The following is a 17078-nucleotide window of genomic DNA, read 5'->3' as shown; positions in this document are numbered from 1 at the left end:
GGGGACCCCGGGCTGCTCCTGGGAGGTGAGAAAGCCCTGGGCTGCCCCCACCCCCAGAGGTCCAGAAGCAGCAGGAAGCAGACACAGCAGCTTAGCCTCTGAACCCTCCCTTCAGTGTGTGGTCCCTTTGAGCAAACCCCACAGTTCCTTTCCTTTGTTCCCAGAAGCACGCCCCAAGTGCTTCTTACACACGGGCCCCAAGAACCCACTCCCCAGAGAGAGCTTTGACCCACCCCTGGAGCCCAAGGCCCTGCCCGCAGGGCCCGTCTCTGCGCCTCCTACCTGCTTCTCCACTTTTCCCAGCCGTCCCATCATGCTGGGGTCCTCGGGCAGCTCCGCCTCGGCCGGGCCCTTGGTGCGGTCCTTGTCGGTGATCGCCGGGCCCCGCCCCACGATCTGGTCCACTCTGCCGGGAAGAGACCCCAGCCCCCAGCATGAGCTCGGGTGGGTGTGGCGGGGCCCGTGGCCCTCTCCTCCTGGGCCAGGCCACAGCCCCCCAGATCCAGGCTCCGGGCTGAGCCCAGAGCCGACTGGGGGGGCACCAGGGTGCCAGGACAGGTGGACGCGGGGCACCTGGTCTCGCCCCGCTCGCTGAACCTGAGGGGCTCCCCTGCCGATCCAGTGGGCTGGCACATTAGCAAGGAGTAAAGTGGTGGGGATTGGCGCCTCGAGCCCCCCAGGTCCCCTCTCCCGTGCCCTCCCCACCCCTGAGCTTTACTCCTCCACAATGTGCCACGGGGTCCTCAGCCCAACGGGGGTCTGGGGCGGGCAGAGTTCCACGTGTGCGGCAAGAACATAAGCAGAAATGACAAGAGCCATGGCTCCATGCACACGGGACGGGGGTTGGGGCACAGACTGACAGGAAACCGCCAACGCACAACGGAGGGGCAGACAGAGCCACTGCCAAACGGGGAGTCCGTGAGTGCTTGCATGGGGGCGACATGTGCGTGTGAGCGTGTGTGTGCACGCGCGAGCCCGTGCGAATGCATGTGCAGAACGCAGCTGCGCTTGGCTCCAAGGAGGCCACGGGGCACGAATGGCGACAAGACACACAGGTTTTCTAGAGGGAAAGGGGACCCAGCACAGTCCCTGTGGAGCAGAAAGGGCCACCGGAGGGCTCAGAAGGGGCCACCGCTGCGGCGTGGGCTCTAACACTCGCGCCGAGACCACAGGCACGTGGGAGCTTGGAAACAGAGACCCTGGCTGTCTGCGAGCCGCAATGCTGAACCCCCAGGCCTGCCGGGCGCACAGCTCTCCCCCGGGCTAAGGCCAGGTAGCCCCGCCTCATCCCTGGCTGGGAGCCCCAGACACGTTCCTCGAGCTTTGGGGTGCGGGAGGGCACGGCTCCCACACCCGGGCAGGGGGCCTCGTCTCGGCGACCTTCCACACCAACAGGCTGCCCTGTCTGCCTCTGGGGGGGAGTGGGGCTTGGGGGGGGGCTTTTCCTGCCGTTGCACGAAGCGGAAGGGGGTGGGGAGCCACGTCAGCCATGGTGCAGCGTCATGCCCTGGAGAGCCGCGCATGCTCGCCTCATGCACCAAGGACAAGGAGCGACGACGGGGACAGCGGGGGCCCTCGGGCTCCAAGCAGACGCCGGTGGGGAGCAGGAGGGAGAAGCGTTCTCTGGGGTTTCTGGGCGTCCACACAGGCACCGGTGCTCAGCGCCTTCACCCCTGCCACATGACGGGCCGCCTGCCTGGCCGGTCCTGCGGGGAGCCTGGAGCTGCCACGGGTGGGGGGCTGGAGAGGGACCTCCAAGGGGCCCGGGCCATCCCTCCCCCGGCCTCAGGCAGAGGAGTGAGGTTTAACCCCCGTGTGCCCATGCCATCCTTCTGGCGCCTTCTCTGGGTGACCCTGTGTGTCCTCTGGCCGCAGTGGTCCAGAGGCCTGGGGGGCCCCGAGAGCCGCAGGACCTTTCTAGCTCCTGGCCTAAGGATTCAGCCACTGCCCCCAGAGCAGCACACGAGGGTGGTCCTGGGCATCAAGGCTGCAGAACACTGTCTGCAGCTGCCCTGGGTCAGGCCTGCTCCCCCTCCCCCAGGGACTCCTTTCTCATGGGAGAGCCGCCAGGTGGAGAAGACCGGCCGGCATGCCGACCCTCAGACTCACGGGTAGAAGTCCTGGCACACGGGGAGCGCGGGGCAAACACACAGTCCCTCCACCAGCCAGCTTGGCCAGCATCCCTGCTGGTTTCCGGGATGCTCTTGGGCCCCTCTGCCCTCCTCCCTGCCCCAGGGGCTCTGCTCTCCCCCAGGTGACCAGAGCTGCTCCGGGGGCATAGGTCACAGCCGTCATCTGAACCATCCCAGGGAGGCAGAAGGCCCTGGAGCCTGAACTCCTCACTACAGAAACGACTTCTGCTAACTCACCACCTAACCGTGCCCTTGCCTTCCTCTCCGCCCGTGGGCCAGGGCCAGCTTTCGATGATGCTAATTCTGATGGTCGGAAATAAAGCTCCAAGGTCTCGGGCTTTCCCTGGGAGCCTCACCCGGTGCTGGGCACCTGGCAGGGACGTTCCCATTTATTCTTCACGGAGTTTCAAGGCAAGAGAAGCAATAGGACCTACTCAGATCTGTGGAGCAGCCCAGGTCAGCCCCACTGAGGGGAGGGCATCGGGGGAGAGCCCCAGAGGGGCTGGGAAGGACACCACCAGCCACGGAGCCCTGCAGCTCTGAACACATCGGATCCTCGCAGGGGCACCCCTTTGCTTCTGGCCTGGAAGCATCCCCCAGGCAGACGCCACGCGGGATGTCCATGGAAAGGAGCTCCCGTGACAAGCTTCTCCAGAGCCTACCAAGAGGAACAGCTCCAGGGCACCCTGCCCTGCCCCCCTCCAGGGCCCCGGGGGCGCCACCTTCCCCTCGTGCTGCTTCGCGGGGAGGTGCAGGACAGGCACTGCCGTCATGTGGCCTGGGGCGAAGGGGGCTGGCCATTCCACAGAGACAAGGCAGGGAAGGGTTGGCGTCCTGACCTAGGTGAGTACTGGGGTGACTCTCTCGGAGGGGCCGTGGGTCCTTTGGTGGGGTACTTCTTGTGCCGGGGAGTTGAAGGGGGTGGGGGGCCCACAATCATATCTATCCTGGCGAGCGAACAAGAAAAGAGACACCAGCAAACGCATCGTGAGGCGCACGGAAGGGGAGTCGGCGGGGGGACGCCCCACACGCGGCGCAGGGACCACCACGCTCGCCTGGCCGGGGCGGCGCCTGATCTCTCCCGTGCCCAGCTGCGCGTAGGACTGGGGAGCCGCAGCCCCACGGCTGAGCCCAGCCCGCCCGGGGCGTGCACAGGAGCCACTGCCACCAGCGCACGGGCCCGAGGACACCGGCCGTGGACAGCCGTGCAGCTCTGCCGGCAACGGGCAGGACATCCCGGCTCCCTGGGCCCGTTTGTGTTGTTTTCCAGAGAGAAAGGGAGGGGAAGGGACGTTGAGGACAGAAGAGCCTGGTGGACCAAATCAGCCTCCCTGAGATGTGGGAACAGCCCAGAGGCCGAGACGCTGCCCTGCTCTCACACATCTGCGTGTGCACACTCACGCGTGAGCACACACAGGTCCGCACCGTCCGCGCACTCGCACGCATACTTGCTCACACACATTCCCACACATCACGCACACGCAACCGCACACGTCTGTCCACACACATAGCACAGGTCCAGCTGGTGCTCGGGGGGGTGGATGGTAAGTGATGGGCTTCCTGGCCTTAGCCCGTGTGGAAGAAGGGGTCACCACCCCTCGCTCCCCGCCCCACAGGAGCAGCTGCGGGTCCGGAGGGACCCCTGCGGGGCATCCCGCTGCAGGACTGGAGACGCCCCCCACGGCAGGCGCTCACTGACCTCCCCAGAAGGAGGACTTCCATCCTGCCGGGGGCTGGGGAGCTGGGCGGACCTAAGACTGTCCCTTGACTGGCCAGACCTTCTCCCAGCCAGGGCCCAGGATCCTGGGGCAGACGACCTACAGCAGCCCAGTTTAAGGGACCTGGGCAGGGGAGGGAACGTTGGCAGAACCGTGGGACCCACTTCAGGAGGGACCCCAACAACAGTCCCGTGGGCTCCTCCCAGACCCCGCAAACACATGTGCTCACACAGGCTTGCTTAAATGTGGAGGGGAGTGCACACCTGTGCACTCGTGTGTCATGGAGGTATCGAGGGCATGTATGTGGGCACAAGGCTGAGAGTGACTGTGTGTGCACGTGTGTCTGTGTATCCGTGCATATACATGTATGTCGGTCCACGTGCAAGGGTATCCATACGTGTGTGCCCATGGGGCTGCACCCACGTGCGTCTGTGCCCTGTGCACACATGCATGCACCCTGCGTGTGTCCATGTGTGTCCACGTGCATATGCATATGCTATCTGTGTGCTGGCGTGCGCTTGCACACAGGAGTGGACATGCGTCCTATGCATGTGTGTCCACGCCTGTGGCCAGTGTGCAGGGAAGCCCAGAGTGAGCCAGCGGTCTCACGCGCGCACAGCTGCCTGTGAGCAGAGCACCGAGCGCCCCGCCGTTGCCATGCCCCAGCCCTGCTTCCTGCCAGGGGAGGGAGAGCCCCGTGAGGCCAGGGCGTGGACAAGTCTTTCTGCTCCCATGATCGTCCTTGCTTCCCAACAGGGCTCGTTAACCTGCAGCCTCATCCCCAACACACACGCACACACGTGTGCACACCACACACACATGCACACATGACATGACACACACAGAGGCACATGCACACACACACATGCAGGACATGTGTACGCACGCACGTGCGCCCGGCACACACATGCACACACGTGTGCACACATGCACCCGTGCGGGTGACCACAGATGCCTGGAGACGTGCGCTCACGTGTGTGCGGTCACACACCTGTGCGCACGGGCGGGCGTGTGAGCGCACACACACATACACGCTCACCCCCCACAGCAGGGGCAGGAGGGTGAGGAGGGAGAGACGACAGAAATAGTCAAACAGACCACACGAGGACACAGCAGGACACCCGCACAGGGCCGGTGCGGGGCTGGAGGTGGCAGCAGGCAAGGCTGACCACCGTGTCCCCCCTCTGTACCCCCACACTACACCTCACCCCCATACTGGCCCCTGAGAGACGCCACCCCACTGGGGCCACGCTGGCTTTGGCCCAGACGGACCCCCAGGGCCGGGCAGGCGGGGTGCTGTCTTGCCTGGACTGCAGGTTTTTGATGCGGGACAGCATGTCCAGGTGGCCGGCCGAGTACTGCTCAATCACGTCCATCACGTCGTATGGCCGCAGGCTCTCTTTGAACTTGCGCTTGGACACCAGGAACCGCATCACACTGGGGGAGCACGGCCGTGAGCCCTGGGCCAACCCCTGCCCTGGGCCCTCCCAGCATCTCCCAGAACATCCACCGGTCGCATTGCCACGGTGATCCGGCCCCACGCACCTGCCACATCCACAGGCCACACCCAGGCCTGGGGTGCAGACAGACCCTCGCCCCCGGGGTGGGCAGGGGACAGCTCTGACAGGGGCGGGTGCGCGGGAGCCAACACCAGCTCCCAAAGGACCCAGAGCCCAAGGACAGAGACCGCACCCCTCCTGGACTCCACAGGGAGGCCCCTTGCCCTGGACGCTGGGTGCCTCACCACACGGCCCGGATGCTGACTTTGAGGCCCGGGGTCAGATCTTCCGTCACAAACTCGCAGTTGCAGCTCTTAATGTCTTCTGCAATGTCTTCCCCGGGGAGGCTTGCTTCTGGGTGAAAGGAGACACGGCCCATGAGGGGCTGAGCTGCGCCGGGGGACCGACGTCGGGGACGGTGTGAGGGAAGCCCCGAGAGCAGCACCCTGCGCTCTGGAAACCCACCCTCTGTCCCACCGAGGCCCCAAGAGAGGCCCACGTGATGGCTGAAAAGTGGACGGACGGGCAGACCCATGGCTACGGCCGCAGGAAACAACGGAGCATCAGCCAGCCAGAAACCGGCGTGAAGCCTGATGGTGGCCCGGCGTGGAAACACCTGGAAACAGGTGCACACAGCATGTGATTCCACATGTGGGAAATGTCCAGAACAGACTGGCGGTGGCCAGGGGCTGGGAGGGACTGCTAGCGGGCACGGGTCTCCTTTGGAGCGTGGAAACCCCTAGAACGAGAGAGGTGATCTGGGCTGCGCCGTGCATGTGCTCACGGCTGCTGAGCTGTTTGCTTGAAAGCGGCTGGTCTCGTGTTACGTGACTTCACCTCGAAAAGAAGAAAGGGAACAGGGAAGCTGCTGCTCAAAGAGGCTACAGGGCCCCAGAGGTGCCCGGCGGGGGGCCGCTGGACCGCGGGAAGCCCGCAGCCTGACCCACCTTCCGAGTTCTGTCGGGACGCAGCGCCCTTAATCCGGAAGGCCTGTCTCGCCCGGCTGCGGTCCCCAAAGCTCCAGCTCTTTGGCACCTTGCTTGGGCTGTCCTCCAGACTCTGGTCGGCGCTGGGAGACCGCCGGACGGTCTGGGCCTGAGGGGACCCCTTGCCCTTGGCAGCCACACCTCGGGGGCTGGAGAAGACACGGTCTTTCAAACTGACCTTCTGACTGCTCCCACGAGGCCGACAGGCGGGCGGACACACACAGAAAGACAGCAAGAGAAGTCACTCCGGAAGGAACGCGCACACCCCACTGTCCGTTCACCGCTGACGCCTACACGTGGAGGGGGGTGGTGGCAGGGAGACAAGGAGCGCAGGGGGTGGGCACTCCGAGGGCCACTCAGGGACTCGGCCTGGCTGGGGAGGGGTCAGCGGACACTTAAATCACTTTCAGTGTTACGGGAAGGTGCCAGGGTCCTCTCCACACAGTCCTGTCAGGTCTCCCTCTCCAAGGTGATCTGAGGGCCTCAAACGCCATGCAGGTACGGCTTTTCCCTGCACACCTTCTGTGGGTCCCACCAGTGGTTCGCCCCTGGATGGCCCGCCCCTCCGCGCCCCATCCCTGCCCCGCGGCAGCCTCTCCCCCCTGCCGCCTGCCCCAGGGTCCGGAGGCCAAGCCCCAGGAATCACCTGGAGGAAGGGTCTGGGCCAGGAGCGGGAGCCTGGGAATCACGGAGAGGGCACCTGTCCCCTGCTGACTGCAGGGCAGACCTGTCCAGCCCTCTTGCCCCCAGGGCCAACACAGGCCCCACGCCCACACACAGGAGGGGTCTGGGGACCGCAGTCCCACACCGCCAGAGAGACAGAGTAGACAGGCTCCCTCTGTCAGCTGCCTTGCAGGGACAGACCTCTGCTCTGAGGCCACAGTGCGGGCAGGGAGCAACGCTGGCCGGCCACAGCCCTGCAGGGGTCCCCAGGCTCCCACCCCTGGGCCTGTATCTTTTGGAAACTGTGAAGTCTGGGCCACAGCCAGGAGGCAGGAGGGGGTCACGATGGTCCAGGTGCTGGTCAGGCCCAGGGACCCGGCAGCCACCGGCCAGTTTCCACTGTCCACAAGCAAGGCTCTTGTGACCTGCGGACCTGCTCTCACCCAGCCACCGGCAGGAGCCGCAGAACTCCTGAAACAGTCTCTGAGGCAGACCCTGCGCTGCCCCGGGGTATGTGACAAGCTGCCCGGGGTCTCTCCTCTTACTGGGAAGCTGCCATCACGTGCTGACCCCTCAGACCTCGCCAGACCCCGCTGTGGCTCCCCCGGGTCAGCCGCCTCCAGCAGCCCCAACCAGGACCCACAGCCAAGACAGGTCCCTCGGACGGCGCAGACGTGACTGGGCCATGGAGAAGTGGCCAGCGGCCTGGTCTGTCTAGTCTGGACGCTGCAGTCCCAGCCAGTCCCCCCCGGGCAGCTGAGATCATCCGTCGGCTAGACCGAAGGCCTCGTGGGATAATGAGAAAAGGAAGAAAGGAGCCCCTAAGGGCTGGCAGTCGCCTCGGGTGTGCGTCGCACTAAGGACTGGGGCAGGCTTCTGCTTGCCCGGGTCACTGGCCCCAAGCCTGGAACAGGTGTGCCCAGCACGAGGCCAAGAATGGGCAGACAGGAGCCGAGGGGAGCCCAAATCCAGGTGCCCCAGGGCCCTCGGCACAGATGACCTTCTCCCTCCCAATGGAGACCAACATTTGGTCCGGGGAGACCCTAAGAAGCAATGGCCTCACCTAGCCCCCAGCAGCCGGACCCACCCAGCTGCCCCGAGGACGGAGCCACAGGAAGGCCTTGCTGTCGCCGCCCCTGGAATGCCGGGGCTGGGGAGGGGCACTTGGCCGGAGGAGGCCACCGTGCAGATGGCCTTGCCCAGCTCAGCCGGCAGGCGCCCTGCCCACTAGACCTGCCCCACTCCCAGGGGTGCACACAGCGCCTGCTCCCGCAGGCCTCAAGGGAGGGCTGCCCTAACCTCACAGGCCAAGGACAGAAGCAAACGAACACGAAGGATGGGGTTCTGGCCGCCTGCTCGGGGGAAAGAGCACTCAGCGAGACCACCATGTGTGTGAAAGGGCACTTTCCTGGCATCTGCCCTTTGGCGTTCACACAGGACCAAGGAGAAAGTTCGGGAGGGTCTTGGGGGAAAGCCAAGCCCCAGCCTTTCCTCCCCTGCCTGCCACCCCGTAGCGAGATTCTAAGGCCCGGGGCCAGTTGAGCAGGGATGGGGCAAGGGGAGGCCCCGCCTGCCATCTGCCACACCTGGGTCTGCACAGCCAGGGCCTGGCTCAGCAGGGAAGGGAGAGCCAGCATCCACAGGAACGGCCCTGCCCTCACCGGACCACTGGACCACGGATGCCCAGGGAAAGTGCGACGGATGCAGTGACATTCGTGGGACGGGCACACAGCAAGGCAGCTTGGCCTGGGCTCCTGGACTGGCTGTGGGCCCTGCCGGCCCTTCTGGTCCCCAAGCAGCGTGACCACAGCCCCCGACCCGAGGGACCAGCCGGGGGCCCCACAAGCTCCGTACAAGCAGGACAGCTTCGGCCGGGGCCCCAGATCTCCACTCCCGGGGCTGCAAGTCTTCCCCAAGCGCCTACCTCCGGGAGCACACAAGCAAGGTGGACAGGCGGGGGAAGGCAGGCCTCCGAGCCCCTGTCCGGGGGAGACTCAGGAGCATGCAGATGCGGGTGGACAAGCATGCCGCCGCCTGGGCCCCCGGGCCTGCTGACAGCCCCACCCCCACCCGCCGCTCCACCACTGCTTCCGGGACATGCACGGGGGGGGGGGGGGGGGGGGGGAGGGCACAGCTGCCCACACACTGCACTGCTCAGGGAGGGAGGCAGGCAGGAGGGAGACGGGCTGGGGGGACCCAGAGCAAGCAAGAGGACAGACGCTTCCACACACCCGACAGCAGACAGTGGACAGAGAGTGGAGGTGCGGACAAGGGGCCCACGGTGCAGAGGGCTGGGGTGGGGGCGGATTTTCCACCGTCCCGTGTCCAGTCCACCCTAAACCAGGCCTGTGGGGGGAAGGGGGAGCCGAGGGTCTCCGGCTCTGTGGCGTGTCCGGGGAGCCCGGCACACACGGGACGGAGCTGCCTCCCGCAGGTGGGGCGGCCAGTTCGGAGTGGCCGTCCTTGGGTGCGTAGTAGAGGTGCTAGATTGGCGATCCCCAGGGAAGGGGCTCACCGGAGAGCAATGAGGGCCCCAGAGGCCACTGGCGCCCGATCTGGGCTTCCAAGCCCCTGCCGGCCCCCCGGCCTGCTCGGAGCAGGGCATCGTTTGGCTCGGGGAGAGAAGTATGTTGGTGCGGCCGCCACCGTCCCGGGAGGCTGTTTGGAATCATGGGGGCGGGGGAGGGGGCCTGGCGCTCCGCGGCGGCCAGGGGCCGCGGAGGCCGCGCTGCCAATCAGAATCGTGGCCGGGGGGGGCCGGGGCAGGGGGGCGCCGGCCTCGCCCTCGCTCATCTAGAACCTCTAGTAAGCAGAGTGTCTGGCGCGGGAGGGGGGTGGGGAGCCGTGCAGCAGGCGGTCAGTGCGCGCGGCTCGCCCCGCGGTACCTAGAGTGTCCGGGGCAGCATCCACACAGGGACTCTCTGCACGGTCTGCCTTTACTGCAAACGAGGAGAGCACAGTTAGTCCTGGCGCACGGGCGGACAGGACGCACAGGCCCACCCTGCGGCCGCGGCTCTGGGCTTGGGGTCCGCCCACCGCGCCCGCGTCCAAGCAGCGGCCGTGAGGGGGCCGCACAGAAAGTCTCCCGCCGGCCTGGAAAAGAAAACAGTGCCCTATTTTTGGAGAAAAAAAAAAAAACAACCATTTTTTTCCTCCAAAAATACCTTTTCCTTCCAGAGTTAGAGTTTTGGGCCATGTCTTTTTAAAGATGTATTATTTTTTGCTATATTCATGCCAACAAAAAAATAATACATGGGCAAGACTTTGCAAAAGGCTGGTTCTGGATGGACAGGATTCCGGAAAGCACACATTTTAGAGAGGAAGAACGTGCAGTCTGGTGTCACAAACCAGTCACCAAGGCTTCGCCAGGCCCTGCCAGCCGTTAGTGGCCTCAGTTTACCCTGGAGGAAAGCTCAGGAAAGCAGCCTTGGGGACCCTGGATCTAAGTGGACTGCCGACATCGGTCCCCTGGGGCTCGGTGCCGAAGCCCTGGGCCAGGCCGGACCTACTGGCCGCTCTTTGGGCAAAGCCCCACCCGGATCCACACTCCCTGCTCCCCAGAAGCCGGCCCAGAAGGCCCTAGAGCCGTCTCTGCACGAGCTCAGGCACATTTCTAAGCAAAACTGGAAACCACACACCAGGACCTTCTGCTTTCCTGGGGTCTCCCTCCCCCCATCCTTCCACCTGTCTGTCCCTCCGTACCCCCCCCACCCACAGCTGCTGCTCAGACGGCCGCCCTCACACTGTGGGGCCAAGGAACCAGACGCACCGACCACCACTCTCAGAAACCAGCCCCGGGCCTCCGTGCCCAGCATCCACACAAGTAAATGCTGGTGGCGCCTGCCTGTGTCCAATAGGACCTCAGGGAAAGGACACACTCTGCTAATCCCAAAGGGTGAGCAGGTCAGGCTCCTCAGAAAACTGTGTGTGGCCCAGGGGCTGTGAGGGCCACGGTTCCCCCACAAGCCACCCTCCCCTCCAGGGGGACTGCCACTCTGTGGGGTCCTCCCGGTGAGGGACCTAGGGTCCAGCCTTGTCAGCAAATGGGCTCACCTGGGGACAAGCGTCCATGTGACTCGATACCCCAGGCCCATGCTCTCCACTGCCCAGCAGCTCTGGCTGCTCACAGAAACCCCTCAAATTTGGGGCAAATGCTCTCTCCCAAGGCACACCTCACGTCAGCCACAGTCCCACCACAGCCGAAGACGGGACCCTCGTGCTCTCCCCTCCCAGGGCTCCACAGGCCAGAACACAACCCCCACCCCCCAGCACCTGGAGGTTCTGTCCAGGGGAAGAGGACAACAGGGGGATGGTCTCTGCCTCCAACACCTTAGAAGGGCCCCAGCTTTGACCAACCCCCCAGCCAGCTTTGCTGCCTTCAAAACTCCCTGCACAGACACGGGGCCTAGATGCATGACCCAGGGCGTCCCGAGGCCCGACATCCTGGGGCCTGGCTCACGGTACTTAGTGAAAACTGAAACAGCCCCATGTGGCCAGTGGCTCCTGGGCTGCCGGAGCCCACGGCCTCCCTGAGCACGGCCCCAGCCTGGCACTGGGATTTTCCTGCCCACAGAAGCCGACAGCAGAGTCCCGGGAGTGGCGGGTGGGCAAGGCCTGGGGCCTGGGGACCACGTGGGAGGAAGAGGCGCCCACAGACACTCACCAAGACCAGACTGAACAGACGGGCACTCAGACACGGCACGCGGCTGCCGCCGACGAGGGGACCCACACGGACAAGGGGGCAAAGCAGCTGGAGGACAGGGTCTCCTCCAGGCACGGGGGTGGGGGGAAGGGGGGCAGTGAGAAACAGGGTGGGGCAGAGGGCAGAGGGCAGGTCACAGACACGCCCAGAGCAGCGCAGCCCAAGACCCTGCAGCCTGCCCCCCACCCCCCACCTTGACCTGATCCAGGCGGCCTCGGCCTGACACCAGCACAGCCACAGCGGGTCCTGCCGAGCCGAGGACCCCGCACGGCCGGGGCGCATACCCGTCACGACCCCGGACTGGGATAGCGCCTCGCGGCAGCTGGGCAAAGGTCTCCGTGCCCGCCCCATCCACCTGCCCAGACCGGTCAGCACCAGTGGAATCCTGGCATGCAGGCGGGCCCAGCACCACACACTGGAGGCAGGGACCACACCCCCATAAGCACTTCCCAGAGCAGGGTCTCCCTGCCCCGCAGCCCTGGGACAGGCCCAGCCTCTCACGGCCCCGGTGGCAGAACAATTTCCTGCCTCCCTGCTACGCACTGGCTGCTGGCAAGGGCGTCTGCGGCTGCCCCAGGGGAGGGGACAGAAACGCCACCCTCTCCCACCCAGCTGACAAGTGTGCCTCACAGGGTCTTAGCCCAGCGTCCGCCAGGAGAAGGGCCGGGCCAGGCTGGCCCTTGGGGAAGCCGCTGGGTCACGGGCAGGCAGGGACACACGGACACACGGGGAGGAGACAGAGGAGCGTGTGCGGAAAGCAGGGAGGGGGGAGCCACGGAAAGTGCCGGAGAGCCCGGGGGGGCTCCCGCGTGTCCTCACCTTGAGTCCTGCTTTCAGGGTCAGCCACCTCCTCCCCAAAGACAGACGGACGTGAAAGGGGCCCAAGAAGGGCAGTGACAAGATTAAAGGCACTTGGGGGGGCAGGCAAGAGTGTCCAAATTGGGGGGAGGGCAGGAGAGAGAGAGAGAGAGAGAGGCTGAGACGAGGGTCGTGGGGAGGGCCACGAGAAGCCGCATCAGGCCGGGGGGCCTCGGGTGGACGGGGCAGAGCCACGGGCCCGCCTCCCCCGGGCTCAGGGTGTGGCGCGGAAGCACCGGGGGCCCAAGGAAGGGGGAAGGGGCAGCCCCATGGTCCCCCACACGCCAGGCCGAGCTCGGCATGCGTTTCCCCCTCCACCCTGACGGCGAGCACGGCACTCTCCATGCTGGGTAGAGCAGCCTGGCCCCTGGCAGCTTTCTGAGCCGCTGTGAGGGGCTGGTCCCCGTTGTTCCTCTGGCCGGTTTGGGGCCACTCCTTGCGATTCCAGACACACGCTGTCAGTCCCCCCGGGGGCACTCGGGGGATGGGGGAGGGCAGGGCTCAGCCTAACTCCAGCTCCACAAACTGAGGGGACAGCTGAGTCACTGATGGTCCAGAAGGGCACTGATGGAAGGCAGCGGGACTCTGGCCCGGGGTCGGGGTATTAGACTCAGGCTGCGGCCTGGGGACAGGGTGCCGGGGGGACCCCAGGCTCAGAGGACTCAGCACAGTGACACACACGCAGGCTGGGCTCCATCGGGCTTGAAAGTCATGAACTAGCCGGGAGTTTCCCTTGAACACGGGGCAATGGCAGATAGCTGTCCACCCTTCTCCACCCGCGGAGATAGCCCCGGGCCGTCCCTGCGCAGCCCGGTCCCTAATCAGCTCGACAGCTAACCCACCTGCAGAGGCTAGACAAGCAGCATTCACAGAACAGGGGCGTCTGTCTCCACCGGAGAGGTGGGACACAGGGCCAGAGTGGGGTTGTTCGCTGACACCCTCCTGCCTTAGGGCCCCGGGGTGGGCGGGGCGGGGGGAGCGGTCCCTCGCTGTCCTGTCCACCCTGGAGCCGCAGGACAAGGGTGCTGAGCACAGGCGAAGTGATTAAAGGGCCCAGGGCGGCCGGCAGTGTCCAGACACACAGTTCCACACGTGGGCACGCACAGGGCCCCTGCCGACACGCAGTGAACAGACACGGAGGGACCGGCACCGGGCACAGCAGCGAGCCCGGGGCAGCAGGGGACAAGCAGGCACTGACCTGGGAGATGGCTCCGGCTGAGGCTCCTTCCTTTAAACAGAAGCGACAAGACGGTGAGAAGTTGGCCCGCCGCGCAGACCCCACCGCACAGAGGGCCCAGTGGACCTCCCGTGGCACCCACCACGGTCCACAGCCCCACCCGGCCCCCACCTGAGGCCCACCCACCCCGAGAGCCCCCGGAGGGCCCGAGGAGGCAGTCCTGCAGGAGAGAAGGAGTTCTGGAAGTGGTGACAGCCCCGGGTTTTAATGAGAACCGCCAGCGTTAGGTTTCGGAGGAAGCGAGTGGAGATGGAAACACGAGTGACATCCAGCTTCCATGGTCCCCATTCAGGACAGGCAGCTGCTCTGGTCCTCCTTCCGGTCGGAAGGCCACGGCCCTGGGCCCATGCTCTGCCCACCCTGCCCGTGGCCTGATGGTGCCGGACATTCATCACGGACAGCAGCAGGAGGGTGGCGGCTGGGACCGTGCTCGGCGGATCCCTGGGACGACACCAGGCTCTTCAGGGCATGTTGGAAACCTTCGCAGAGCACGTGGTGTACTGATGCTGCTGGCAGAGCCCCGTGTGACCGAGGAGGCAGGAGGGCGCGCCCAGACTTCCTGCTTGGGGCTGGGGCCCCTGAGGACTGGCCCCAACCTCCTGGGCTCCCCTTCCCATGACGTCCAGGGACACAGTATGCAAAGTCCTCCATGGGAACCCCAGCCCTGCACTGCCCCATCCTGCAGCCGCCCTCAGCCCAGCCCAGGGCGTGCCTGCACATCTTCTGGGACCACACATCCGGTGGCTTCAAGCAAGGCAATTCCCCTCTCAGTCCGGAGGCCGGAAGTCAGAAATCGGGTGTTGGTCGGCAGCAACACCCTCCCTGCCCCCAGGGCTGGAGGGTTTGGTCCCTCTGCCTCTCCCAGCCCCTGGGGCCCAGGCGCTCCCGAGTGGTGAGCCCGCTCCTCGCTTTGGTCTCTGCCTCCTTGTCACATGGCTTCTCTCTTGTGTCTGTCTTTTCAGGACAGGGGCCACTGGACCTAGGGCCACCCTAATCCAGGAGGACCTCGTCTCAGGGTCCTGAACTCCACCTGCAAACCTTCCCTTTCCCCAGGTTAGGTCCCATTCACGGTTCCAGTGCATGGACATATCTTCTGGGCCACCATTCAACTCACTAGTCTGTGCCCCCTTACATCCCAATCCCCCAAAGTCTTAACCCAGGACAGCATCAGCCCTACGTCCAAATGTCAGCGAGAACTCGGCGGCTCAGAGTCCGGAATCCCACCGTCCCAGTCATCTGACCCCGGTGTGAGTGAGACTCTGGGTGGGACCCTTCTGGGGTAAAAGTCCTCCCCAGCTGGGGACCTGTCCTCTCTAGGAGGCCAGTGATCTGCTCCCCAAACACAACAGGGCAGACATACGGTCCAAACGGGGAGGAGTTGGGAGGAATAAAGGTCACCACTACTCAAAGTCTGAGACCCAGCAGGAAACCCCACTTGGGGACAAATGCCTTAGTCACCCCCAGGGGCCCCAGGACCCAGGCCCCAGCCTCAGCATGCATGTGGTCAGAGCTGTCCTCCCCTCGCCCAAAGGGCCCCACATATTTGTGGCTCCGTCAGCCTTTTTCCAGCCTGCAGGCCCTCAGACTGCCCTGCCTTCCTGCCCGTGATCGGTCTCTGTCCCTGCCGGCCGGGGAATTCTGCTGGAATAACATTTCTAAGACTCTGTGGGCCATGTACATGCCCCCACATACACCCCCAGACCGACGCCCCTGTGCAGGAGGGCCTCCCACATCTCCTCTGGGTGACCCATTCTACTCCCCTGTGCCGAGAAGGGGACCCCCCGACCACCCATAGGAGCTTTCCCACCACGGCCATCCAGCCATGCCCGTGGTCCCCTTTCCAGAGCAAGCGTTCCCCCACCCCACCCGCTGTGTCCCTAACTTAGAGTTCCTGTGGCCTGGACCGGCCAAGGCATAAGCCTTCCCGTGCTGGCTTCTCTGCTCAGTTCTTTGAATTCCCCTCCTCCGCGCATTTTCCATAACCAGAAGGGAAACCAGACGGCATTTTCCACACCAGCTTAGAAGCCGGGTACATCCTAGGTCTGCTTTCTGGCCCATGCTGGCCCAAGGTCCCCCTCGCTGTCTGCCCCTGTCTGACAGGAGTGGCCATGTCCCCAGGAGCACTCACTTCCGCACCGCAGCCCCCTCGGTCCCAGGAGCAAGAGCTGCACCCACTGGCCAGAGACACCAGAGCAAAGGAGCTTACACGGCAGGATGCCACGTTCTGGTTCCTGCCTCCCCCAGCTCCTGGTGGCCCCAGGCATCCCGGGCTTGTGGTCACAGCACCCGCATCTCTGCCTCCCTTCGTGTGGCCGTCTTTGCTGCCTCCTCTATGGACACTCACAAATGGACTTAGGGCCGGTGCTAACCCAGAAGGATCTCGTGTTGACACCCTTTCCTTAGTAACGTCCACAAAGACTTTCCAAGGAAGGTTTCGTGTCCAGCTTGCAGGGTGGACGTACCTCGGCGGGGCAAGTGGGTCCCTGCTCACCCCCCACGGCACCTCTTCAGAGGCGGCAAGCCACTGGGGGCAGCCCTTGGCATGGGGCCCCCGGCGGCCATCTCTCTGTCCACTCTCCTGCTGGGCCCCCCTCCCCCACACAGCCGGCTCTGTGCCCCCCATGCTCAAGTCCCAGAGTTCACCATCACAAGGAACCAGCAGGCGCCAGAGTGGGTGCGACTGGCCACTGCTCCAGGGAGATGCGGGGCCGGCTCTCCACCGCCCGTGCCCACCCCCAAACCAGCGACCCTCTGGGGATGGGAGCCTCCACCATGTTGGCAGAACTGGAAAGATACCAGGATCTCCAGACCCCAGGGCGTCTGGTAGCTGCCGGCCCCTGACCGGGGTCCCCTCGCAGGATGGCGCCCAGCCCAGAGCCCCTCTGCTGACCTGAAGGTGAGCCCGGATTTGCTCTTAAGGTTCCGCAGAAGCTCCAGCTGGTTCAGAGGCGGGATGAGTCTGCGGCGATAAGAGACACAGTGAGCTCCTGCCTGCCAGAGCCTGGGGGACCCACACCCTGGCTCTCGCCAGCGTCCACGTCACACACAGGCACCTGCGGTGGTGATGCTGGGGCCATGGGTGCGGCCTGTCCCAGGCAGGGAGAGGGGAGAGCTCCCTGGCCACCAAGCCGCTGCGGGCCATCTGCACCCTCTGGGCTGCGCCCCTCAGGGGAGCCAAGGCCCTGAGGTGGGCACACCAGCATGCACAGCCCCCGGACTGCCCATGGGGAACGCGGAAGTTGGCCAGAGTTCCCAGAAGACAGGCTGGGGGGCCCTTCTACCC

At 65.2% G+C, this 17078-nt stretch overlaps 1 protein-coding gene across 17 annotated transcripts in view; it reads right to left on the bottom strand.

The window, feature by feature from the left end:
• Positions 1 to 17078, bottom strand: part of KCNQ2 (potassium voltage-gated channel subfamily Q member 2) — a 51208-nt gene that overhangs the window by 4460 nt on the left and 29670 nt on the right. For 2 of the 17 annotated variants that reach the window (XM_032878783.1, XM_032878785.1), the window contains 8 exons: positions 16686 to 16754; positions 13757 to 13786; positions 9884 to 9937; positions 6297 to 6520; positions 5595 to 5703; positions 5156 to 5287; positions 2972 to 3079; positions 283 to 406 (listed from right to left, as the gene is read on the bottom strand). In XM_032878783.1, coding sequence (XP_032734674.1) covers positions 283 to 406; positions 2972 to 3079; positions 5156 to 5287; positions 5595 to 5703; positions 6297 to 6520; positions 9884 to 9937; positions 13757 to 13786; positions 16686 to 16754 — 850 coding nt within the window. Of the gene's footprint in view, positions 1 to 282; positions 407 to 2971; positions 3080 to 5155; positions 5288 to 5594; positions 5704 to 6296; positions 6521 to 9883; positions 9938 to 9998; positions 10092 to 13756; positions 13787 to 16685; positions 16755 to 17078 lie in introns of all 17 variants that reach the window. The other 15 variants (XM_032878786.1, XM_032878788.1, XM_032878789.1 and 12 more) reach the window with 11 other exon arrangements.

This window comes from Lontra canadensis, unplaced genomic scaffold, assembly GCF_010015895.1.
Source record: "Lontra canadensis isolate GAN:19392208 unplaced genomic scaffold, GSC_riverotter_1.0 scaffold65, whole genome shotgun sequence".
Classification (NCBI taxonomy): Eukaryota; Metazoa; Chordata; class Mammalia; order Carnivora; family Mustelidae; genus Lontra; species Lontra canadensis.
The sequence above is the reverse complement of the archived record's forward strand: the minus strand, read 5'-3'. Positions and strand labels throughout refer to the sequence as shown.